This window comes from Mirounga angustirostris, unplaced genomic scaffold (assembly GCF_029215605.1).
Source record: "Mirounga angustirostris isolate CCGP_5_RB_7025 unplaced genomic scaffold, mMirAng1.0.hap1 SCAF_4, whole genome shotgun sequence".
Classification (NCBI taxonomy): domain Eukaryota; kingdom Metazoa; phylum Chordata; class Mammalia; order Carnivora; family Phocidae; genus Mirounga; species Mirounga angustirostris.
This window is the reverse complement of record NW_026991712.1, coordinates 1498550-1522381: the sequence shown is the minus strand read 5'-3', so window position 1 is coordinate 1522381 and position 23832 is coordinate 1498550. Positions and strand designations below refer to the sequence as shown.

At 60.0% G+C, this 23832-nt stretch overlaps 1 protein-coding gene across 3 annotated transcripts; it reads left to right on the top strand.

Annotated features, from left to right (window-relative positions):
• The first annotated feature begins 236 nt into the window (after positions 1-236).
• On the top strand, positions 237-11142 carry LOC123858670 (cytochrome P450 11B1, mitochondrial-like). 3 transcript variants are annotated; one of them, XM_045895791.3, is made up of 9 exons: positions 243-595; positions 1036-1191; positions 5177-5376; positions 5508-5711; positions 5987-6141; positions 7222-7388; positions 7818-7896; positions 7995-8192; positions 8439-11142. In XM_045895791.3, the coding sequence occupies exons 1-9, from the start codon at positions 357-359 to the stop codon at positions 8550-8552; spliced, it is 1512 nt and encodes a 503-aa protein (XP_045751747.1). In that variant the 5' UTR covers positions 243-356; the 3' UTR covers positions 8553-11142. The 3 variants fall into 3 exon arrangements, with proteins under 3 accessions (XP_045751749.1, XP_045751748.1, XP_045751747.1); XM_045895793.3 differs by lacking the exon at positions 7818-7896 and having other exon boundaries at positions 237-595; XM_045895792.3 differs by lacking the exon at positions 1036-1191 and having other exon boundaries at positions 239-595.
• Positions 11143-23832: the final 12690 nt, after the last annotated feature.

Sequence of the window (23832 nt, the reverse complement as noted above, 5' to 3'; positions counted from 1 at the left end):
TAGCCCAGGCCCCTCTCATCTCTTGATAAGATAAGGGACCCATCCATCTTGCTCCCTTCCCCCACTGGGGAGGAGGGAAGGGCCCCTACCCCTGCCAACCCCACTGAGCCCCCAGTCCAGACCCTGCGCCTGCTCTTGACACCCACCCGCCAGCAGGCCTTGCGTAAGTGCGAGACAAGGCACCCATCCATCTCTTTCCTCCTCCTCCAGCCGGAGGCCTCCAGCCCTGACCCCTGCCCTGGGTTTCCTGGCCTGGTCCAGGGACAGCTTCTCCCATGACGTGATCAAGTCAGCCGGTCCAGGCCTCCAGGCGAGATAAAAGGATTGCGCTGACCGGGGGCGGAGGGAGCATCAGAATGGCATTCAGGGCAAAGGCACGAGGGTGGCTGGCAGGGCGCTGGCTGTCCCTGAGCTGGGCACGCGCACTGGGCACCAGAGCCGCTCCGGCCGCCAAGGCGGTGCTGCCCTTCGAAGCCATACCCCAGTGTCCCGGCAACAAGTGGCTGAGGGTGCTGCAGATCTGGAAGGAGCAGGGCGCTGAGAACTTCCACCTGGAGATGCACCGGACCTTCCAGGAGCTGGGGCCCATTTTCAGGTAAAGCCCTTCCTGCCCGCCTCGCGGAGAGCACCCTAACCGGCTCTCGAGACTGGCTGCTGAGGCCCGGCTGGGCGCCGCGCAGGCGCACTGCCACATCCCAGCCGGGCGCCGGCGGCCGGTGCTCCGTCCGCGTCCTTCGGAAGGCAGGCTGGGGGCTGAGCAGGGCCTGGGAGCTGCTCTGTGCCTTTGACCATGGACACGGCGGCTCTTGGTGAGGACCGAGCGCTCCCCGGCTGGCCGCTGAGAGGGCAGAGCGCAGACAGGAGAGCAGGAGAGGCTTCCTGGGTTAGACAGCGGGAGGGAGCGCCTGCTCCGAGCCCCGGTCCACGGTCCGGGAGAAGGGAGAGGCCAACAGGAGACAGGCCGGCTTGGTTCTGCGGCGTGAGGCCCCGGGTGGGACACGGCCCCCCAGCAGGGCTCTGAGCTTTGTCCCGCAGGTATGACGTGGGAGGGACGCACATGGTGCACGTGATGCTGCCCGAGGACGTGGAGAGGCTGCAGCGAGTGGAGAGCCCTCAGCCCTGGCGGCCGCCCCTGGACCCCTGGCTGGCCTACCGACAGCATCGTGGGCACAGATGTGGCGTGTTCTTGCTGTGAGAGCCAGTCGGGGGGTGGGGGGGGCCGGGCGGGGGCGCAGCCCGGTGCAGGGATGGCGAGGCCGGGAAGCCCGCAGGCGCCCCCGCCCAGGGCCTGTGCAGGGGGGGGGGGGGGGTCCTGTGTGTCCCGGGGCTGGGGAGGGGCGGTGGGTCCCTGGCCCTAGAGAGGAGGAAGGACGACCACCGCCATTAGGGAGCACCCACCCTGCGCCCGCCTCCGCAGGTTGTCCCAGCAGGGTGGGCTTCTCCCTTCCTATAGGTCGGGAAGCCCAGGCCTGGGGGAGGGGAGTTACTGGCCAGGCGTCCATGTCAGCGTGTGCCGGGGCCTCACGGCCCCCCGGGACTGCAACCCTCCGCAGGAGGACCCCTGCGGGATTTAGAGTTGAGCACAGGTAGCTTGGGAGGGAGAGGCTGGGGGATGGGGAGAGGGCGGCCAGTAGAAGAAGGCACCTTTGTTCAGAAGCTAGACTCTAAGTGGGTGCCTGCATGAGCATGAGTCTGTGCATGTGCCCGTGTGTGTGTGTGTGTGTGTGTGTGTGTCTGGAGGGAGGGTCTGACTGGGTGGACCTCTCTGCGCCCTGGGAATATGCTTGTGGGGTGTGTGTGGGCGCTCACGTGTGCTCACCTGTCATAAGCGTGTGAATGCAGGTGTGTTTGCCCATGTTGGCTTGCTCCCGTTCGTGTTCATGCCACCGCATGCGTGTTGGCACGTGTGCATGTTTTTGCTCATTGTTGTGTGTGCATGCATGTGGTTTTGTATGTACCTGCATACGTATGATCGTGCCTGCGTGTGTGTGCATGGTTTTGAGCATTCCAATGTGTTGTGGGAGTTGTGCTTGTGGGAATTGTGGGTGTGTTCACGTGTGTTGTCTGTGTCAGCGAGCACATATTCAGGTGTCCCGGTGTGTCATGTGCCCCTTTCTGGGCATATGTGTGTGCACTGGTGTGCAAATGTGCACGTGTGTGCATGTGATCATTCTCACTACCTGCAGGCAGCCAGCCGAAGAAAAGAAGGTGTTTCTGCTCGAATGTGGCTGAGAATGCAGATCCCTCCCCACCATTCGCTGGAGACATCTGCAGAGCCCCCGTTGCTTTGGGCTCTGGTTTGCTTGGAGAAAAGCTGGTCTAATTTAATCATCATCACCCTGTTGAGGAGAATGCTTTTCTCCTCCTCCTCCCCCTCCTCCCCCCCATCCTCCTCTTCTTCTTCTGCCTCCTCCTCTTCTTTTCTTCTTCTTCTTCTTCTTCCTCATCCTCTTCCTCTCCTCCTCCTCTTCTTTGTCTTCTTCCTCTTCTTTTCCTTCCTCTTCTTTTTCTCCTTCTCCTCCTCCTCCCCCTCTTCTTCTTCCTCTTCCTCTTCCTCTTCTTTTCCTTCCTCTTCTTCATTTTCTCCTTCTCTTCCCCTTCTTCTCCTCCTCCTCCTGCTTGTCCTCCTCCTGCTCCTCTTCCTTCTTTCTAATTGAGGTATAATTAACATACACTGTTATATTAGTATCAGGTGTACAATGTAATGATTCAACACTTCCATACATTACTCAGTGCTCATCATGACAAGCGTACTCTTGATCCCCATCCCCCACTCCCCCCCACACACACACCCACCTCCTCCCCTCTGGCAACCACCAGTTTGTTCTCTGTATTTAAGACTCTGATTTTTGTTTGTCTCTTTCTTTCTGTGTTTGTTCCTTTGCTTTGTCTCTTAAATTCCACATATGAGTGAAATCTTATGGTAATCTTTCTCTGACTTTTTTCGCTTAGCATGTTACCTTCTAGATCCCTCCGTGTTGTTGCAAATGGCAAGATCCCATTCTTTTTAGTGACTGAGTAATATTCCATCTTATATAGAAATATCTATCTATATATCTTGACAATCATAAATAGTGCTGCAATAAACATCGGGGTGCAGGTATCTTTTCGGATTTGTGTTTTCATTTTCTTTGGGTAAATAGCCAGTAGTGGAACTAGTTTTAACTTTTTGAGGAACCTCCATACTCTTCTCCAGAGCGGCTGCAACAGTCTGCATTCCCAGCAACAGTGCGCGAGGGCTCCCCTTTCTTCACATCCTCGCCAACACCTGTCGTTTCTCGTGGTTTTGATTTTAGCCATTCTGACAGGTGTGAGGTGATGTCTCATTGTAGTTTGATATGTATTTCCCTGATGATGGGTGATGTTGAACATATTTTCGTCTGTCTGTTGACCATCACTATGTCTTCCTTGGAAAAATGTCTATTCAGGTCTCCTGCCGTTTTTAATCGGACCGTTTATTTGTTCGGTGTGCGATTGCATGAATTCTTTATCTGTTTTGGATATTTAGGTTATCATATGTATCATTGGCAAATATCTTCTGCCACTCAGTAGCTTCCCCTTTTCCTTCTGTTGACGGTTTCCTTCGCCGTGCAAAACCTTTTCATTTTGGTGAAGTCCCGATAGCTTAATTTTGCTTTTCTTTCCCTTGCCTCAGGAGACACGTCTAGAAAAATGTTTCTACAGCCCATGGCAGAGACATTACTGCCTGTGTTCTCCTCCTGGAGTTTTATGGTTTTGGGTCTCACACTTTGGTCTTCCATCCACTTTGAGTTTATTTTTGTGTATAGTGTAAGGAAGCGGTCTAGTTTCATTCCCCCGCATGGGGCTGCCCAGGTTTCCCAGCACCATTTGTTGAAAAGACTGTCTAGATTAATTGACCATACAGTCGTGGGTTTGCTTCTGGGCTTTCTCTCCTGTTTCACGGATCTGTGTGCCTGCTTCTGTGCCAGCACCATCCAGAACAATCACCACCGCTTTGTCGTATAGCTTGAAATCTGGGATTGTGGTACCGCCAGCCTTGTTTTTCTTTCTCCAGGTTGCTTTGGCTGTTCAAGTCTTTGATGGTTCCATACAAATTTTGGCATCATTTGTTCTAGTTCCGTGAAGAATGTTTTGGTCTTTTGATAAGGATTGCACTGAATCTGTAGATTGCTTTGGGTCGTGTGTACATTTTAACAAGATTTGTTCTTCCGAACCTTCAGCGTGAGATAGCTTTCCATTTCTTTGTGTCATCTTCAGTTTCTCTCATCTGTGTCTTACAGTTTTCAGAGTACAGGGCTTTCACCTCCTTGGTTAAGTTTATTCCTAGGCATTTTGTTATTTTTGGTGCAATTGTAAATGGGACTACTTTCTTCATGTCCTTTTCTGCTACTTCGTTATTAGCGTACAGAAATGCAACAGGTTTCTGTATACTAATTTTGTATCCTGCGACCTTACTGAATTCAGTTATCAGTTCTAGTTTCTGTTTTGTTTTTTGGTGGAGCCTTTAGGGTTTTCTATATATAATATCATGCCATCTATAGGTGGGGAGAACATTTTATTACTTCTTCCTTACCCATTTAAGTCGTAGCCACAGCAATCAGACAAGAAAAAGAAATAAAAGGCATGCAAATTGGAAAAGAAGAAGTAAAACTCTGGGCTCTGTTTGGAGTATATTACGTGAGAGGCAGTTTGGCTCCTGCCCTGGAGGAGCAGGAGACACGCGGGGGCAGGACTAGGTGTGACTGGCACAGGGGCAGCATTCTCAGCAACAGGGAGGGTGGGAGGTGAGGGATGCCAGGGGCCTCTCACTCTGGGGCATGGTGTGAGCAAAGGTCGACAGGAGGGCCAGCCTCCCTCCTTCCTCCCGGGAAAGGGAGGGCCCAGATGGATGCTGATGTGCTAGCAAGGGACCCCGTAGGTGTGCACGAACAAACGCCAAAAACCCACGTGGCACGGCCAGGCAGAGGTTCTGGGCTCAACCCACTTTAGACTGGAGCACGCTGGGCACAACACACAAGGCCTCCCTGAGAGAAAGGGCTGCAGCCGAGGCCGACAGATGGGCAGCCTGCTCCCTAGGACCAGCAGGCAGCTCCCTGCCTCACCCCTTCCCCTTGGAGACAAGGAAGATGGGGTCCAGGGCTGGCCCCCAGCTGCTGACCCTGGCTTCCCTGAAGCTCCTCTCTCTGCTCTACAGAAATGGGCCTGAATGGCGCTCGAACCGACTGAAGCTCAACCCAGACGTGCTGTCGCCGCAGGCCGTGCAGCAGTACATCCCCATGGTGGACGGGGTGGCGAGGGATTTCTCAAGGGCCCTGAAGTCGAGAGTGCTGCAGAATGCCCGGGGGAGTCTGACCCTGGACATCCAGACAAGCATCTTCTACTATACCATAGAAGGTAGGGAGGTGCCGGGCTTGGTGTGGCAGGGGCAGGCCAGGAACTGGGACTGGGACGGGGCAGGTGTGCGGGAGGAGACCCCCGTGAGGCCATTGGCTGCCCGGGGCTCAGCAACCGTACCCTCTCCACAGCAAGCAATTTAGCCCTTTTTGGAGAGCGGCTGGGCCTCCTCGGCCATAGCCCCAGTCCTGCCAGCCTGAACTTTATCCGGGCTCTGGAGGCCATGTTGAAGTCCACCGCACAGCTCATGTTCATGCCCAGGGGCCTATCACGCTGGACAAGCACCAAGGTGTGGAAGGAGCACTTCGAGTCCTGGGACTACATCTTCCAGTATGGTGAGGGCCAGAGACGGGGCCAGCTCGTGGAAGAGAGTTGGGTAGCAAGGACACCAGGGTCCCCAGTGTTCACTCCCCAAAGTCTGGGGGGAGGGCCGAGGCCACATTGGGGGGCTCGTGGCGTCTCTGTGGCCCAAGAGACTTGGCGAGGAGGCCGGGCTGGGCTGGGCTCCTGGCACAGGAGCAGGGCGTCTTGGGGGTGTGGTGGGCTGCCGGGCAGGGGATTGAGGAGAAGGCTGCCCAGCACCAGGCCCGGGCCCCTCTGTGCCCCACAGCCAACAATGCCATCCAGAAGATCTACCAGGAGCTGGCCCTCGGCCGCCCGCAGCACTATAGCGGCATCGTGGGGGAGCTGCTGATGCATGCAGACATGACCCTGGAGTCAGTCAGGGCCAACTCCATCGATCTCACCGCCGGGAGCGTGGACACGGTCAGGCCAGTGACCCGCCCTGCCCTAGGACACGGAGCCTCCCAACTACAGGCAGCATCCCCCCATGCCAAGTGGCTCCTACAGGCCCCTGTTTGGAGCCAATGGAAGGCTCTGATCTGAGGGGGGTGTTGGGGGGGACACGACTTGGGAGCTGACCTTCCAAGGGAAGGGGTGGCAGTTGCTTGGGAGAGAAGCCGTGCTCCAGGCCCAGTGCAGAATGGCTGAGGCCCAGGGACATGCAGCAGCACAGACCCCCTTCAAACGTCTGGGTCCTGGGAAGAGGGGAGGGCTGAGATGCAGCTGGAGGGATACCTGCACAAGGAGCCCCTCCCAGGGACAGAGTACATTTGGCTCTCATTAGAGATGCTTTGGAGGTGACGGGTTGACGACGGAAAGGGCAGCACGGGGCTCCAGCTTGTGGAAGAGAGAGCAGATGGCAACCCAGCTCGCAGGGGTCGGGTGTAGGGAGGTGCAGGCAGGTCCCAGGGCGTGGAGTGCAGCCAAAGCCTCCTGCCCCTAGACCCAACCTTCATCTGCCCGCATCCCCGAGGTCCCCTCTGGGCCAGGCACCCAGGCTTCTGAGCAGAGGCACAGACCCCAGGGTGGAGAGACTCCCTGAGCAGAGGCTGAAGAGCAGCCAGAGTTAGGGTCCAGGGTGGCCCCTTCATGTTAGGACCCCAGGGTCTGGGCTGATCTACCTGTGGGTGCCCAGGAGAGATCACCCAACGGGTCCGGGGATGTGGAATAATACCCTACCTGCGCCCCCACCCCTCCACACCTGAGTAGGTGGACCCCCAGGAGGGTGAGAAGCTGGCCCTGAGGTGGCTGGAGGAGGAGGCCTGGATCTTCACCAAACTTGGGGACACCTTCCCTGAGGGATTCAAGGGAAGTAGATGAGGCAGGTTTTAGATCTTGAGGTCTCAGATCCCCAGGGTCAGTCCTTCTCTGGGCATGCACGTCACTGTGGAGCAGAGGAGACCCATCCCCAGGGGAAGACCATCTTCCTGGGGGAGATGCCCTGGGGGGCGGAGGTGCATGGCCTGTGCCAAGGTCTGAGCCCTGCACCCGTGGCTCCTGCAGACGGCCTACCCCTTGTTGATGACTCTCTTCGAGCTGGCTCGGAACCCTGACGTGCAGCAGGCCCTACGCCAGGAGAGCCTGGTGGCCGAGGCCAGGATCGCTGAGAATCCCCAAAGGGCAACCACAGAGCTGCCCCTGCTGCGGGCGGCCCTCAAGGAGACCTTGAGGTGAGTGTGGCAGACCCTGGCTGCCCCGGCTGCCCTGGCCCCACTGTCTGGAGAGCAGTGCTCAGTGGGGCCTGCAGACAGATCCTGGGGCTGAGGAGCAGTTTGCCCAAGATGCATGTCCCGTACCTCCTCTTCTTCTCCCTGAAGGGATAGGGACACTTCTTCCTCTGGGATCCCGCTCCAGCGCCCTGGGCGCCATCCTCGGCCATGCCCTCCTTGGCCGGGGCTGCTCAGGCTGGGAGAGCTTTGTCTGAGCTCAGGAGGTGCAAAGAACCAGCTCCTCATGATCTGGGCTTCCTGGTGCCAGAAGCGACTTGTGAGGGTGGCGGGGCGCTCCCCTCGGCCGGTGGCCTCTGGGCTAGGAAGGCCGCAGAAGGGAAGCGAGGGTCCCTGTGACAGCTGGACCCTGTTGGATGCCCCTCTGCACAGGCTGTACCCCGTGGGTATCTCAGTGGACCGACAGGTGGGCTCGGACGTGGTGCTGCAGGACTACCACATCCCGGCAGGGGTGAGTGGGGCCCCACAGGCCCTCCAGCAGACGCCAAGCCCCGCTGACCTTTGCCCGCAGGGGGGCGCTGACGCTGCCCCTCCCCCACCTGTCCACAGACCTTGGTCAAGGTGCAGCTCTACTCCCTGGGTCGAAACCCCTCTGTGTTCCCGAGGCCGGAGCGCTATCATCCCCAGCGCTGGCTGGACAACAGGAGCTCTGGCACCAGGTCCCCCAACCTGGCCTTCGGCTTTGGCCTGCGCCAGTGCCTGGGGCGGCGCCTGGCAGAGACAGAGATGCTGCTTCTGCTGCACCACGTGAGCAGGCCTGGGCCGTCCCGCGGAGGCGGGGTGGGGGGGTGAGGGGGTGGGGAATGAGATGCCACTGGGCAGGGCCTGGCCTGTGGGCGGGGTAGGGGCTGGGCGTGCTGGGCGGCCTGGCTGGGAACCACTGGCTTCTTCGCTGCACCCAGCCCAAGGAGTAGGGTCCAGGAAGCGGGGGAGGCGAGGCCTGGACCATGGGGCTGACCAGCTGTGCACGCGGAACCCGCGCCTCTGTCCTAGGTGCTGAACAACTTCCTGGTGGAGACCCTAACACACGAGGATGTAAAGATGATCTACCAGTTCATACTGATACCCTCCACCCTCCCCCTCCTCACCTTCCGGGCCATCAGCTAGTCACGTCACCACGCTGTCGGGCCAGCCACTCCTCCAGCCCCCCTCTGCCTGACCCCAGGCCACCCCTGTTTTCTCCCAAGGGCCCTGCTTCTTGAGCCACGGCACTGGGCTGCCAGCATCTTGCACAAAGGGTCAGGGGGATGACCCTTGGTTGCAGGTCCTGGCTGTGTGCCCAGTCCCACCAGCACCTTCTCCAGCAAGGAGCACCATCGGAGGGCCTTTGAGCCTCTGTCGCCTCAACACTAGCTCCAGGGTCTTCAGATCCGCCCCACCCCCTGCCTCCCTGTCCAATCGCTTTTCCCCTCTGTACTCAACTCTGCCCCCATGAAGAGCTGACAACTTGGGGTCCCTGTCCTGCCTGTTGCCATTTCAAACCCATACTGGTTTTCGACAATGCTCTTGCCCAGCCTAGAGCTTCAAGCTGGGATGTTAGTCGCCCCCCTACCTGTTCTGCTCAGTCCACTTGGGCTCCTCCCGGCAGTGCCAGTCTTCTGGGTTGTGGCTGAAGCACCCAGCCAAGGGCCCGGAGAAGTGGGTCAGCAGCAGTGTTTATTAGAAGAGCCACCGCAGAGCTGATGTGGACATCTGGGCCAATGATACTCCTCTGAAAGCAGGGAGGATGGTGAACTCCTCTGGCTGGCCACAGGGTGACCACAGAGAAGTCTCTAGAAGGCGGCTTGGGGCCATCTCAGCCAGGCACAGCCCCGTGCTCCTCCTAGTGAAGCCTCCTGTGTGCAGTGCCTGGCTGCCCTCTGGCAGTGGCCCTCAGGAGAGGGGCCGGCCCTGACATCGTGGGAGGAAGAGGCTCTGAACAGCTGAGAGCCGGCTGGGGTCTCCTAGCTGGCAGAAGCGAGCAGCCTGTCCCGTGCTGCCTGGGGCCAGGTGCCCCCGCCCCCTGAGTAGAAAGGGGCCGGGAGGCAAGGCTGGGTGGTGGGGTCGCTCTGCTTGCTCTCCCTCCTCACCCCACCCCCACCTCCCCTGGGGAGAACCAGGCCCTGAGCTCACAGCAAGGCAGGGAGGGAGGCGGGGCCGCACCCTGGCTGAGCCAGCCCTGCCCGCACCCCGGTGCCCCTCGGGCCTCTGTTCCCGCGCAGATTCCCTGGAGGAGGGAGAGGATTTGCACCCTCCTGGCTCCATCGGCGGTGGAGGACGACTGCTGCCAGGAGCGTGGGCTTCCCCCCGCCCCGGCCAGGCACAGCTGAAGGGGCCGTGGAGCCACGGAGAAGAGGGACTCCAGACCCTGCGGGCACACGGGCACAAGCCGGGGCCCGGCCTTTCCATCGCGCCCAGCCCTTCATCCCTCTGAGCCTCGAGTTCTTCCCGGGGCATTCTGTTCGAGAACTCCCACCTCACAGGCCCCGGGGAGGACACAGCAAGGTTGGCATCTGGAAGGTGCCCAGCTCTCTGCTTCAGCAGGCGCTCAATGAACGCGGGTTGCTTCTCCCGCCGCTCAAAAGTCGCCTCTCTACTTGAGGCCCTGCTCTGTGTCGTGACGCGAGATGGCAGGCAGGCCTGGAATGGAAGCCGCCCCCCTGGAGGGAGCCTGTGTGTGTCCCTCTGTGCCGTGGGGGCACACGTGTTCCCTCCTCTTCACAGCAGCCCTGGCAGGGGAGCACTGAGCTCACCCATGTGGCCCAGGCCGGGAAACCGAGGCTCGGAGAATCCATCCAGCTGCACAGCCTCACGGCTCATCCATGGCAGAGGCGCCACGCGAACCCCGCTCCTCGGGCCCTGCCCGCACCCCTTCCCCCCATCGAAGGATGTGGGGTTGGGAGTGACCGCGCACATCTTGGAAACAACCTCGCAGTAAAGCATCTCGGGGTCAAGGTCGTCTCTTGGTCCGCAGCGCTCCTGCAGTCTCACTGTCCAGCGCTCCGTGGAAGTCCCTTTTCGTGTGTCCCACTTGGAATTCCCTGAGCCTTTTGGCTGCGCATGTCCACTGGGCTCTTTCTGAAAATCCTCCAGGTGATCTGGAGGGACCCCGCTTGATGATCCTCGTTCCTGTGCTTCGTCAGAACTTCCCGTGCAGAAATAGCCTTGCCTTTAACACCGCAGACGTCCACAACCGGGACATCTGTTCCTCGGGCAGGGGGGCCTGGGCTGGGGCTGCGCTGCGCCTGAGCGATTCTCTGGCTCCTTCCAGTCACCCAAGCATGGTCCCCTGCCCAAGGCCACCTTTTGTGTTCATTACTCACCCTGGGGGTTCCCCGAAGACGCGAGGGACAAGAGTCCTAAGCCAACGTGAGGGCGTTTATCCTGGTTCTCAGGCGGGAACGGGTGGCTGTTCCTCCTCATCCCCTGCCTTGCAGAACTCAGCTTCCTTCTCTTCTCCTGATACAAGCATAGTCTTTCAAAGTCCTGCCCTGGGGTGCCTGGGGGGCTGCGCCTGTTAGGTATCTGCCTTGGGCTCGGGTCCTGATCCCAGGGTCCTGGGATGGAGCCCTGCACTGGGCTCCCTGCTCAGCGGGGAGTCTGCCTCTCCCTCTCCCGCTGCCCCACCCCAGCTCCTGCTCTCTCTCACTCTCAAGTAAATAAATAAAATTTTAAAAAAGCCTAATGATGTACTCTATGTTAGCTAATTGAATTTAAATTAAAAAAAAAAGGTTTGCTAATTTTTGGTGTGTCCATTCACTGGAACGCTAGCCATTGGTAAACCAAAAAAGAAAGTAAGTTTCATACATAAGTGTTTGCAACAGTGATGTTCACCAGGTACTAACCAGTCAGGTCACCGTTATAGTGGTGTGTACATGGGGTCACATGTTCTTGCAAACACCTTCGTCCACTCCACACACTTATATACCACATAGCACACGTGTAGATTGTACTGTATTTTAAGCAAAACAATAATGAAGAGAAAAGTCTAAAAGCCTCTAGAAATCAGAGACAGGGGTCCCTGCGTGGCTCAGTCAGTTGAGCATCCAACTCTTGACTTCGGCTCAGGTCATGATCCCAGGGTCCTGGGCGACCACTCTGTGCTCAGCGGGGAGTCTGCTTCTCCCTCTCCCTCTGTTCCTCCCCTCTCTCTCAAGTAAATAAGTAATATTTCAAAAACAGAAATCACTGGGGCGCCTGGGTGGCTCAGTCGTTAAGCGTCTGCCTTTGGCTCAGGTCATGATCCCAGGATCCCGGGATCGAGCCCCGCATCGGGCTCCCTGCTTCACGGGAGGCCTGCTTCTCCCTCGCCCACTCCCCCTGCTTGTGTTCCCTCTCTCGCTGTCTCTTTCTCTGTCAGATAAATAAAATCTTAAAAAAAAAACAAACATAGAAATCATAGACAAATGCCCCTGCATCTGTGATGACATCATTAGATGTCAGAGGAGAAGGGGACAAGTGCCCACAATGCAGAGGGGAATGACTTATAAGACGGGAATCTAGCTCAGCCCCCTCCAAAGCCACAAGTACCTGCGAAGGAAACATGTCAACCAAGCAGCCCATTAACCACAGAGCCTCGCTGAAGGGACTACTCAGAATCTGCTTCAAAGAAAGGAAGGGGGGGAGGGGCGGATGCCTGGCAGACTCCTGAGTTCGAGCCCCCCTTCCCCATGTTGGGCCTAGAGCTTCCCTTTAAAGGGAAGAAAAAGGCACGTGAGCTGAGCTATGACGCAGGATATACACCGTGAGCGCGAGCCCAGCAGCGGCGGTGGCCATGTGCGGACACACTGACCAGTCCCTGACCCCAGAGCCCGTGAGCCACATCCCTCTGCACTGAGCTCTGGAATACTGGGACGTCCAGATGCGATTGGTTCCCGGCTGTGGCGTGTGTCCCTCAGCAGCACTTCCTATCAGCCCGTCTCTGCCTTCGGCATATGCCAAGGGCACTGTGTTGAGGTTGGGCCTTTGCTCACAGCAGCAGGGGCTCCTGCCCAGGGCCAGGCTCCCTCCAGCGACCACGAGCTCTCCCTGCTGGCCCGCCATGGGCATCCCTGTGGGAGCCCGGGCAGCCTGAGCCGCAGGGTTAGTCCCCACTCTGTGAGCCTGGACAGGCGTTTTAACTCCTGGTCTTCTGGATTTTTCCTTCATCTGCAAAACCATGCTGAAGGCATAACCACGGGAGTTATGATATTGCTTTAACATATCAACCACTAGCAGCCTCGAGCCCTTAGGTGTTACCTGTTCCACAGTTTCTAATGGTCACATATCAACAAGGCTATGGAGGACAATCTGTCATTCTTCCACCTTATCAATCAGCAAATGGAGGCCCCAAATGGGAAGATCTTTGCCTGAGGACAAAAGGCTAATGGGTGGGACAGTGGGGATTAGACCCCTCGTCCCCGTGACTACATGGCCCAGTGTCCTCCTGGGCTCCCCCACAAAGCCAGGCAGCAGGAGGCCTTCCTGCCAGTGGGGGGCAGGGAGCGGGGGGCAGGAGGAGGAGCCGCCCTGGGGAAGCAGACCCCAGCTGGACTGCCTGAAGGACTCTGGGTCCGACTGGGACTAACTCTGGGATTCAGCGGCGTCTATGAAGCCCCATGTCCTGCATTCCCTCCACGCCTCAGCAGTTGCAATAAGAAGCAAGGCCCCCTCGTCGCCTCCAGGAAACTGGACTAACATCTCCCCAGGGCCTGACGCCACCCTGTACCCACCCACCCAAGGAGAGCCACGCACATGCAGCGTACACACTGCCCAGCCCCTGCGATCACTGGCCCGGTCCGGGATGCTCTGCTAACAGAGACTTCCCAAACCCTCAGGCCTTCTGTCCCAGGAGCCCTTCTGGTGCACCTGTGCTTCTCACCCGAGTGGAGCCTCCAGAGCTCCAGGGTCTGGTGCTCAGGCATGCAAACTTTACAGCCCTCCTTCTCCTAACTGCCCCTGGGTGAGACGCGGTTGATCTGTTTCCGCTCAGTGGCTCTCTGTCCTTAGGAAGATAAGGCAAGAGAAAAACACCTGCTACCTACATCCCCTGGCCCTCCTCCCAGGTGAGATCTGAGAGAGCAGCCAGGGCAGAAGGTGAGGGCTGCCTGGAAGGAGGGACATCGCCCGGACGGGAAGCCAGCCAGCACACCTCCTCGCGAGGGGGCACACAATCTCTTGTGGCAGATACCGCTGGAGGAAGACCCAGATTTGGGGAGCCTTTGGCCTGGTGTCTGCTGGGGTGCTGCGCCTGCGGCCCGCCTCATCCCACCAAAGACCCCAGGAGGAGCAAGGCTGACGCTCGTCCGTCTGGGGAGCAGTGAGCCCAATCCCAGGAAGCCCTGGGGCTCCAGAATGGTCCAGACCAGGCACTGATCTCACTCCCCAGGAGGGCAGGATGTCCTGACAGTCCTCCAGGAAATGACCCATATCTGGGGGAAGGCAGAAAGGGCATGTCCCCACAGAGGCCAGGGGTCAGGCCTGGCAGCAGAGGCTCCGCAGGAGCCCCTGGGGACCTCCCCCCTGCCGGACACCACTCTGTCTACTTTGGGTTAGGATCCAGGGCAGCAAAGACACTGAAAGTACCCAGGGGGCTCCCCCCCCCAACCCGCCCCAGACTCTGACAGGAGAGCCTTCCCTAGCCGACACTCAGGTCCCCCCGACGGGTGCGCAGATGGCAGACGCGGCCACTGTGCCAGAAAGGGCTCGGAGGGGCAGAGCCGCCCTCAGCCAGCCCTCCGCGCAAGCACCTCTGTTGTCGCGGGTCCGGGGAGACGGGGGCGCCGGGCGCGAAGCCCCGCGAGAAGCCGCGCGCCAGGCTGACTCGGGCAGTCACGGAGGGAGCTGCGGATCGACGAGGGCGCCAGGCTCGTGTCGCTGGCCACTAGGGAAAGCACTCCTCCTCTGTCCCACACCAGGCCTGACCAAGGTGGAGGGAGCTGGCGGCAGGGCCAGGAGGCAGCGGACACGGAGCGGACGCCGGGGCGCCCTCCGTGAATCCGGAACGAAAACCCCACCCTCGCAGAGGAGCTCGGCTGTGAGAACGACCCCCTTGGCTGACACCTGCAGAGGGAGAAGGACTGCGTCCCTCACCTGGCCCCCTGCACGTCTCCCAGCCGACTCCCCCGCCCTGCTGCCCAGGGCAGCTCCCAGGGAACACTCCCCCTCCTCCCCCACTCCTCCACGCCCGCGCTCCCCCACGCCCGCGCACACTCCCCCCTCCTCCCTCGCCACCCCCCCTGCGCTCCCCCACGCCCGCGCACACTCCCCCTTCTTCCCTCGAGACCCCCCCCCACTCCTCAACGCCCGCGCACACTCCCCCCTCCTCCCTCGTCGCCACCCCCCCCCGCGCTCCTCCAAGCCCGCGCACACTCCCCCCTCCTCCCTCGCCGCCACCCCCCCGCGCCCCCCCACGCCCGCGCACACTCCTCCTCCTCCCTCGCAGCCCCCCTGCCCTCCCCCACGCCCGCGCACACTCCCCCTTCTTCCCTGGGGACCCCCCCCCACGCTCGTCCACGCCGGCGTACACTCCCCCTCCTCCCTCGCCACCCCCCTGCGCTCCCCCACGCCCGCGCACACTCCCCCTTCTTCCCTCGGGACCCCCCCCCACGCTCCTCCACGCCCGCGCACACTCCCCCCTCCTCCCTCGCCGCCACACCCCCGCGCTCCCCCACGCCCGCGCACACTCCCCCCTCCTCCCTCGCCACCCCCCCTGCGCTCCCCCACGCCCGCGCACACTCCCCCTTCTTCCCTCGAGACCCCCCCCACTCCTCAACGCCCGCGCACACTCCCCCCTCCTCCCTCGTCGCCACCCCCCCCCGCGCTCCTCCAAGCCCGCGCACACTCCCCCCTCCTCCCTCGCCGCCACCCCCCCGCGCTCCCCCACGCCCGCGCACACTCCCCCCTCCTCCCTCGCCGCCACCCCCCCGCGCCCCCCCACGCCCGCGCACACTCCTCCTCCTCCCTCGCAGCCCCCCTGCCCTCCCCCACGCCCGCGCACACTCCCCCTTCTTCCCTCGGGACCCCCCCCACGCTCGTCCACGCCCGCGCACACTCCCCCTCCTCCCTCGCCACCCCCCTGCGCTCCCCCACGCCCGCGCACACTCCCCCTTCTTACCTCGGGACCCCCCCCACGCTCCTCCACGCCCGCGCACACTCCCCCCTCCTCCCTCGCCGCCACACCCCCGCGCTCCCCCACGCCCGCGCACACTCCCCCCTCCTCCCTCGCCGCCACCCCCCCGCGCTCCCCCACGCCCGCGCACACTCCCCCCTCCTCCCTCGCCGCCACCCCCCCGCGCTCCCCCACGTCCGCGCACACTCCCCCCTCCTCCCTCACCGCCACCCCCCCGCGCTCCCCCAAGCCCGCGCACACTGCCCCCTCCTCCCTCGCCACCCCCCCTGCGCTCCCCCACGCCCGCGCACACTCTCCCTCCTCCCTCGCCGCCAACCCCCCCCGCGCTCCTCCACGCCCGCGCACACTCCCCCTTCTTCCCTCGAGACCCCCCCACGCTCCTCCACGCCCGCGCACACTCCCCCCTCCTCCCTCGCCGCCACACCCCCGCGCTCCCCCACGCCCGCGCACACTCCCCCCTCCTCCCTCGCCGCCACCCCCCCGCGCTCCCCCACGCCCGCGCACACTCCCCCCTCCTCCCTCGCCGCCACCCCCCCGCGCTCCCCCACGTCCGCGCACACTCCCCCCTCCTCCCTCGCCACCCCCCCTGCGCTCCCCCACGCCCGCGCACACTCCCCCCTCCTCCCTCGCCACCCCCCCTGCGCTCCCCCACGCCCGCGCACACTCTCCCTCCTCCCTCGCCGCCAACCCCCCCCACCCCCCGCGCTCCTCCACGCCCGCGCACACTCCCCCTTCTTCCCTCGAGACCCCCCCACGCTCCTCCACGCCCGCGCACACTCCCCCCTCCTCCCTCGCCGCCACACCCCCGCGCTCCTCCACGCCCGCGCACACTCCCCCTTCTTCCTCGAGACCCCCCCCACACTCCTCCACACCCGCGCACACTCCCCCTCCTCCCTCGCCGCCACCCCCCCGCGCTCCCCCACGCCCGCGCACACTGCCCCTTCCTCCCTCGCCGCCACCCCCCCCCACGCTCCTCCACGCCCGCGCATACTCCTCCCTCCTCCTTCCCCTCCCCCCCCAAGCTCCTCTACGCCAGGACCTCGGATTCCCCTGAAGGATTTGATCTTGCTTATGGAGTCCAGCACCCCTAGGACTTCTCCGTCAGGCCAGGGAGGCATGGGGTCCATGCTTTCAGTTATCTTTCTGGGTCCAGGGGAATGTTTTCATTTTAATTTTTGTAAATGACAGTGAAAGAGTGATAATGATAGTGTCGATGTAATAATAATATGATAATGTAATGAATCCAACCTGGAGCAGTGTTGCCTTTGTTCTGGTGCAGTCATAAAATTAATTGTTAATTTTTCTTTACGGAGAGAAGAGCCCACGAAGGGACCAGGCCTTGGACCGGTAAGCGCAGCAGCATCAGGCCGGAGCCGGCGGGTTTCCTGTGGCCTCAGTCCCGGGCGGGCCCCTCTCTTTCAGTCCATCCCACGCGCGCGCGCACACCGTTCAAAGGACTTGACCACTGATGGGATTTTAGAAACTGCACGAACAGCAGCTCATTTTGGCGTTGAGCACCTACCATTCGTCAAGTAGTTTTGCAGGTTTGGGGTACAGACGGGATTCCAAAGCAGGCCTTTTCTGCATGGAGTTTACATGCTAGTCAGAGAGTCGGCACATAGATGGGTCCCGAGCGGCGTGTGCACTGAGGGCAGGGTAGAGGCCAGGGGTGGGGGAGAGCGGGGTGTGCTAGCTCAGCAGAGGACAACAAGCCTCTCCCCGATAAAGTCACCATCCTGTCACCTTATTTCCAAGTTTTGATTTGTTTTCCTGAGCAGAGAAGCAGGAAATGGAAATACATTTGTACAGGGACACGTGAAGCCACCAGAGAGGCCATGGGGAAATTCAGTTACGGAGTCTGAAAACCCAGCCAGAGGGCACTGTCAGAGCGGGGCTTGGGGCCCCCTCGGGGGGGGGTGTCCAGGAAGGAGGGGGGCAAGCACTGAGTGCCCTGGTCAGGCAGTGAGTCTGGGACTGAAGTTGACCCCTGGGTTTGCACTGCAGTGATCACAGGAGAACATTAACAAAGCTGCAGTCGTGGAGTGATGGGCTGTAAACCCTTCTAGAGCAGGCTCATGAGAAGATGCAGCCACAGCACAGAGACGAGTCTCTGCCATTTTCCTATACAAAAAAGTAGACAGACAAGGTTGGGGAATAGCTGGACAGGATATGAAAGATCAGGAAAAGAAGGGTGTCATCCCAGCACGTTGATACGCCAGTGGGGGCGATGCTTTACCAAGGGGGCAGCAGAGAGAGGAGCAACTCCTGGAGCCGTGTCCTTGAGCAGAGAGAGGGGGCGACCGCTGCTGGGGAGTGGGGGGCTGGCCACGGGGCCCCCCTGGAGCGACAGGGTGGACGAGGTGGTGGGCACTATGTCCTCAGTGAAATAAGCATTGCCACCGGCTCTAAGTGCGGCAAGTTGAGGAGATGGTGGAAGCCTGAGGATTGTCTAATCAAGTGGGAAGGGAGCGGACTAAGGACCCGGCTAGGGCTGTCGATCCCCCTCCTGCGGACGGGCACTGTGACTCGAGCAGGCACTGGGGGCAGGGCAGCCTCCATACAGGGTCACGGTCCCTGCTCTCACACAGCGCTTGATCCAGTGGGGCTGGGGGCTTGAGGCGCCAGAGGCCCCCACCGCGGAGTCCCCGCTGCAGCTGTGACCTTCCCTGGGACAAGTGAGGGGGAGACACAGCCAGCAGGAGCCATGTAGACTCTCTCTGAGTCACAAACACTAGACCCCCCAACTTATCGTGCTCAGGAAAGAGTGTGCTTGGGGGGCCCCCCCTCGCCCTTGGACACAACTGTGAAGAAAAGAAAAGAAATTAAAAGAGGACACTGTCGCTTTCAGAGGATTAGCAGGCCCCACGACACGCACAGGGGAGTGGGTCCGTGAGAGGCCTCCACATTTAGAACCGGCGGTAGGCAGAGGCGAACACCATGGAGGTGAACACAGGTCTGTTTTCGGAGGTAGGACCACACAGGAGGGAGGAGGACCAAGAGCTGGAAGGAAAGAGGGAGCAGACAGAAGGGGACTGGGCTGCACGGAGCACTCAGGGAGCATCTATGGGCAGACACATCTTCGGGGTAACTCAGGGCACTCACAGCGATCTGGGAACCACTGGACCGGACTCAGATGCTCCTCACAATGCTTGACGGAGGGTCCCTGGGATGGTGACCTTTGAGAAGACAGAGGGAAGAGAAGCAACATTCACCACCGTCAACTTTCAACCAAGGCCAAGGTCGCAGGCCGTTCTGAAGAAGCATTTCTCAGCCAGTGCATCATCAACCCCTGTGAGGGTCATCTCTTCTGCAGTGAGACCTCACGGCTGCTCAGGCCGAGGGGAGTGGGTTTGGGTGTACGCCCTCCGACCCCCAGACCCTGAGAGTGGACAGCAGGGTGATAAGCCTTCAGGGGGCTAGAACAACCTCCTCAGGGCCCTTCCCTGGGCAGCGACCGTCTCTGCCCTCTCTGGCCAGACCTGGCTGCCCGCGTCCCTGTAGGCTCCAGTTAGGAGGTGGCTGTGGGGCTGTCTCAGGAGCAGGGGCCTCCCCAGGCCTGTGCTTTCAGAGGACTCTTCCTTGTTGGTGATGCAAACCGTGCACAATGTGGCCTCAGGGCAGGAAGAACTTGGCTTATCAGACCTGGCAAGGGCCTCCACCTGCTCAAACAGCATCCACCTGTGGTGCCCCACCACTCCTCTTTCTGGGCTTCACGGACAGGGAAGCCAGGAAGAGTGGAGTTTGAGGAACTCACTCGGCATCTGGGTCTTCTACAGGAACCGTCTGGCAAGTAAGGAGTGGGAAGGGCTGGGACTCCCTGAGAGCCTCTGTCCAACACAGTGTCAAGGCGGTGAGCCCAGGGGTCATACTGCTCTCCGCAGAGGCACCTGCCCAGATTCCTCACGGGATGCCGTTGCCCCAAAGGTCCCACACGTGCCCATCCTATGAGGGCACCTGCTGCCTGCCTGATCTCTCTTTCCGTTCATGGAAGACCTTGGCCCCCAGCACCCAGTTCCTGGCCTCATCTGATGGTCCCCCTTCCGTTGGAATCCAGCAACCCTGTCCCATGACCTCATCTGGGAATCTGCCATCTGCCAATCATTCTCTCCCAAGCCCCAAACCCCACTTGCCGACAGGAAGCCCCATCATCTCTCTAGGGCCCTCCCCGCACACCCACACAGAGCCATGGTCAGCCTGCTGGCTCCCTGGTTTTGTCTTGTTTTATTGTTTTCTCCCTACCTGAGAATGCAGTGTCTTCTAACTTTTAATCTCATGTTTGAGCCTCTGTTCTTGCAACCCTCGTGCCCTGAAAATCCCTGACCCTTAAGCAAGACCCAATTTAATGGCCTGGTGAACTGAATGAGTCAGCCATTGGCCCAAAGTTCAATCCTTTATCACCATCAGGTTTATGATCTTGAGCAAGTCCCTGGCCTCATCTACTTCCACACCCTCAGGTACAGAAGACTGTTGTAACTAAGCCTAAATTACATAACAAACATTGAAAAGTTCCTGGAATAGACTGAAAGCTTTCGGTAAATGCCAGAGTCCTGAGGCACATTTCCTGCTCAGACAGTGGCTCTGAAAAGCTGGGCAGATAAGCAGAGGCATTGAGGGTTCCTCATCGGGTGCCAACATGGAGCCATGTTCCCTAGTGTCGTGGTGACCACGGCCCTCCACCTCCCTAGCCACCACTACGCCTCTCCCTTGACAGACAGCCATGAGGAAAGGGGAGCCAGGAAGAGCACCCTCCCTCCGAGGGCAGCCCCCAGTCCCCACCCGCAGCCAGGCCCCTCCTTGGCTCTCGAGGTGAGGCAAGGCAGAGCCAGGAGGGCAGGCTTGACCAGGACGGAGAAGGTTGGTGGGTAGAGAGAGGGAAGCAGAACTGGCCAGCAGGGAGGTCTGAGCCAGAGCAAAGCTCTGTGACAAGTGTGTGTAGACCAGGCGCCTTTCTGCACACAGTTAACCCACTTAGGCGGCTCTAAAAGGAAATCTTTTCTTGCTGTTTTAACAGTCCTTCTCAAGTTCTACTGTACCTGAGCATCACGGGGATCTCGTGACACAAAGTGCAGATTCTGACAAAGCCGCACACAACTCTCCGTCTCGCACGAGCCTCAGGCTGCCGCCGCCCCAGCCAGCCCACGGGGCCAGGCTTCAGGGCTGAGGTTTCAGGGCAGAGAAGGCCCCAGCAGCCCCCGCACCACACCGCAGGCTGGACTTTCAGAAACCACGCGCAGACACCCCGTGCAGAATGGGCCCGCTCTGACCTCCGCGGCCGCCGGCCCCTGCGCCGCGCCCCCTGGCTCCACGCACAGCTGCCGTCCCAGGAGCTGGCCCCAGGGCTGCCTCGACCTTACCACCCTCTGTGCCTGCTGGTGGGCTTGGGAACAGTCCCACCTGGCACTTCGGAAGGGTGGAGCCAAGTCACATGTCCACGAACAGCCGCAGGGGAGGCTGGAAAATGTCATTTTCTAAAGTCCCCTTGGGGGGCGCCTGGGTGGCTCAGTTGGTTAAGCGACTCCCTTCGGCTCAGGTCATGATCCCAGGGTCCTGGGATCGAGTCCCACATCGGGCTCCCGGCTCCGCGGGGAGCCTGCTTCTCCCTCTGACCCTCTCCTCTCTCATGCTGTTTCTCTCTCGCTCGCTCTCTAATAAAAATAAATTTTAAAAAAAAAATCTTTAAAGTCCCCTTGGGGAAAGGAGCCGCCACAGTGTGGAGGGCTATTGAGATATGAAGAGGGACCAGTCACACACATTAGGATGGCTGTTCTTAAGTAAAATAACAAGTGTCGGTGAGGATGTGGAGAAACTGGAACCCATGTGCTGTTGGGGGGATATAAAATGGTGTAGCCGCTGTGGAAAACAATATGGAGGCTCCTCAAAAAATTAGACACAGAGTTCCCTTCGGATGCCGTAATTCCACTTGCAGGCACATACGCAAAACAATGGAAAGCAGGGTCTCGGAGATCTGCACACCCACGCTCACGGCAGCCTTAGTCGCAATAGCTAAACGTGGAAGCAATCCCAGTGTCTACGGATGGGTGAACGGATTAAAAAAATGCGGTCTGTGCACACCACAGGATGTTATTCAGCCTTAAAAAGTAAGGAAATGCTGACATCTGCTACAACGTGGATGAACCTTGAGGACATAAGTGAAATAAGCCTTCCACACACACAAAAAAAAATCCTGCAGGATTCCACTCCTGTAAAGCACCTGCAGTCGCCCCGTTCACAGAGACGGAAATGGAGGTGGGGGAAACCAGGGGCTGGGGAGGGGGACAGAGTGTCAGCGTGGGAAGATGGAAAAATCCTGCAGATGTGCCAGGGTGAAGGTCGCACAACAAAATGGTAAATTTTATGTTATGTATATTTTAACACGATTTTTTATATATGAGCATAAGTAGGGAGAGCGGCAGAGGGAGAGCACAAGCAGGGGCAGTGGGAGAGGGAGAAGCAGGCTCCCCGCGGAGCAGGGAGCCCGATGTGGGGCTCGATCCCAGGACCCTGGGATCATGACCTGAGCCGAAGGCAGACGCTTAACGACTGAGCCACCCAGGCGCCCCCACCACGATTTTTTAAAAAGATACAAGGAGGATATTCAGAAGGTCTGAGACTTCCATAAATGATAAGTGGCCTACTTCTTTGCCTTCTTACGTCGATACCATTGAACAGAGTCCTCTGCCTGCAGCCCCCACAGCTGCCCCTCTCTTTCTTTCCCCTCACGGCCCCCAAACCAACAAAAACCAGCCGATCTACCCCAGGCGCCTCCCCCGTGGCCCGTCTGCTCTGTTGCTCGCACCTCCTGTGGCCCGGTGTGATTCTGGGCCGCCTGCGGCTGTGGTCCCACCGAGCGATGACATCCACGTCCCTCCCTGCTGCAAAACAGCTCCTACACTTCCTTCTCCATCCTGCTCCCCTCCAATTCCCCCGGGGCCCAAAGACCCCCCATCCCTGAGCGCCGGGTCACGAGGCCTTCGCTCACCTGGTCCACCTGTCAGCACCACCACCACCACCACCCCCCCCCCCCCCGCCCCCGGAGGTGTTAGGACTTTGAGCTCCTGGCAGGAGCTGGAGAGGCTGAGCTCCATGCCTGAGGCCGCCCGCCCGCTGCGCTGTGGCGTGGGGCTCGGACTCCTGTCTGTGAGCGCCCGCGGGCACCCAGGCCGCGTGGGCACTTCTGGTACATGGGCTCCAGGGCTTCTGCCCAAGGAGCCCCAGGCCTCCGAAGCCACGGAAGAGTGCAACTTCTCAGAGCAGGTGTACTCAGGGCTTCTTTAAAGCATTGTTTTCTTAAGCCAGGCATGTGCGTCTTGTAGACGGACATGTGGCTTTCACACGCAGCTGTGGGATAAATATAGACTTCTAAGCCCTCCACGTTTCTGAGAGGCTGCTTCAGGCTGTTGCCTCCTTTCAACGTCCTTTGCCCCAAAGACCCCAGAAGGAACTAATGAGTCCAAGCCCCCTTGCCTCTGTCCTTGATGGAGGACTTGAGACGCGCGGCCAGGTATTGTCTTGATGACTTGTCTGCCTGAGCCTCGGATGAAGGACATTTGTTGTAGGGGTGTGTCTGGACCAGGATGCGGGGTGGGGTGGGGCGGGAGGGATGTGTCCACGACAGGTGTGACAGTGACCCGCCAGGTGGGAGGAAGGAGGAGGGTGGCAGCTACATAAGGCCCTGCTCAGCCCAGCCCGGAGCTCTCTGCATGGGCGGCAGCTGCCAGGATGAGAGCTGTTGTTCTGCTGGTGGCCCTGTTGTGCCAGGGTGGAGGTGAGACGGGAGGACGGGGACACACCTCTGCCCAGCCTCATTTCTCCCACTCTCTGCTGTGTGCCTTCCGCTGTACTTTCTGACCCGCTCCTCAGCTCACCCAATTTCCGCCTCCAGGGGCCTCTCCTGACCTCCCTGGCCCTCCCTCACCTGCCCCTCCTCCCTGAGCACCTTGTTTCTGCACCCAAGTCTCTCCCAGATCCTGGGTCCTCGGCAGCAGATTGGGACCTGCCTCCCTTCCTGCTGTGGCCAGGCCCTGGGGCTTCGGCACACCGGTGGCTGATGCTGACCTCTGTCCCCCCAACAGCCTGGGCCTTAAGATGCCACAACTGTACTAACACTGAGGGAAGCACGTGCTCGGGACCTACAGTCTGCCCCATTGAAGCCCAAGCCTGCATTTCAGAGAAGCTGAGTAAGTCCCTCTTCTCCCTGTTCTTCCCAGGTTCCATCTTCCTAGAAGCCAAGAGGGTAAGGTGGGACCCGAAGACCTCCACACTGGAGGGGGCGCAGGGCAGAGCAGGCATGGGGTGGGG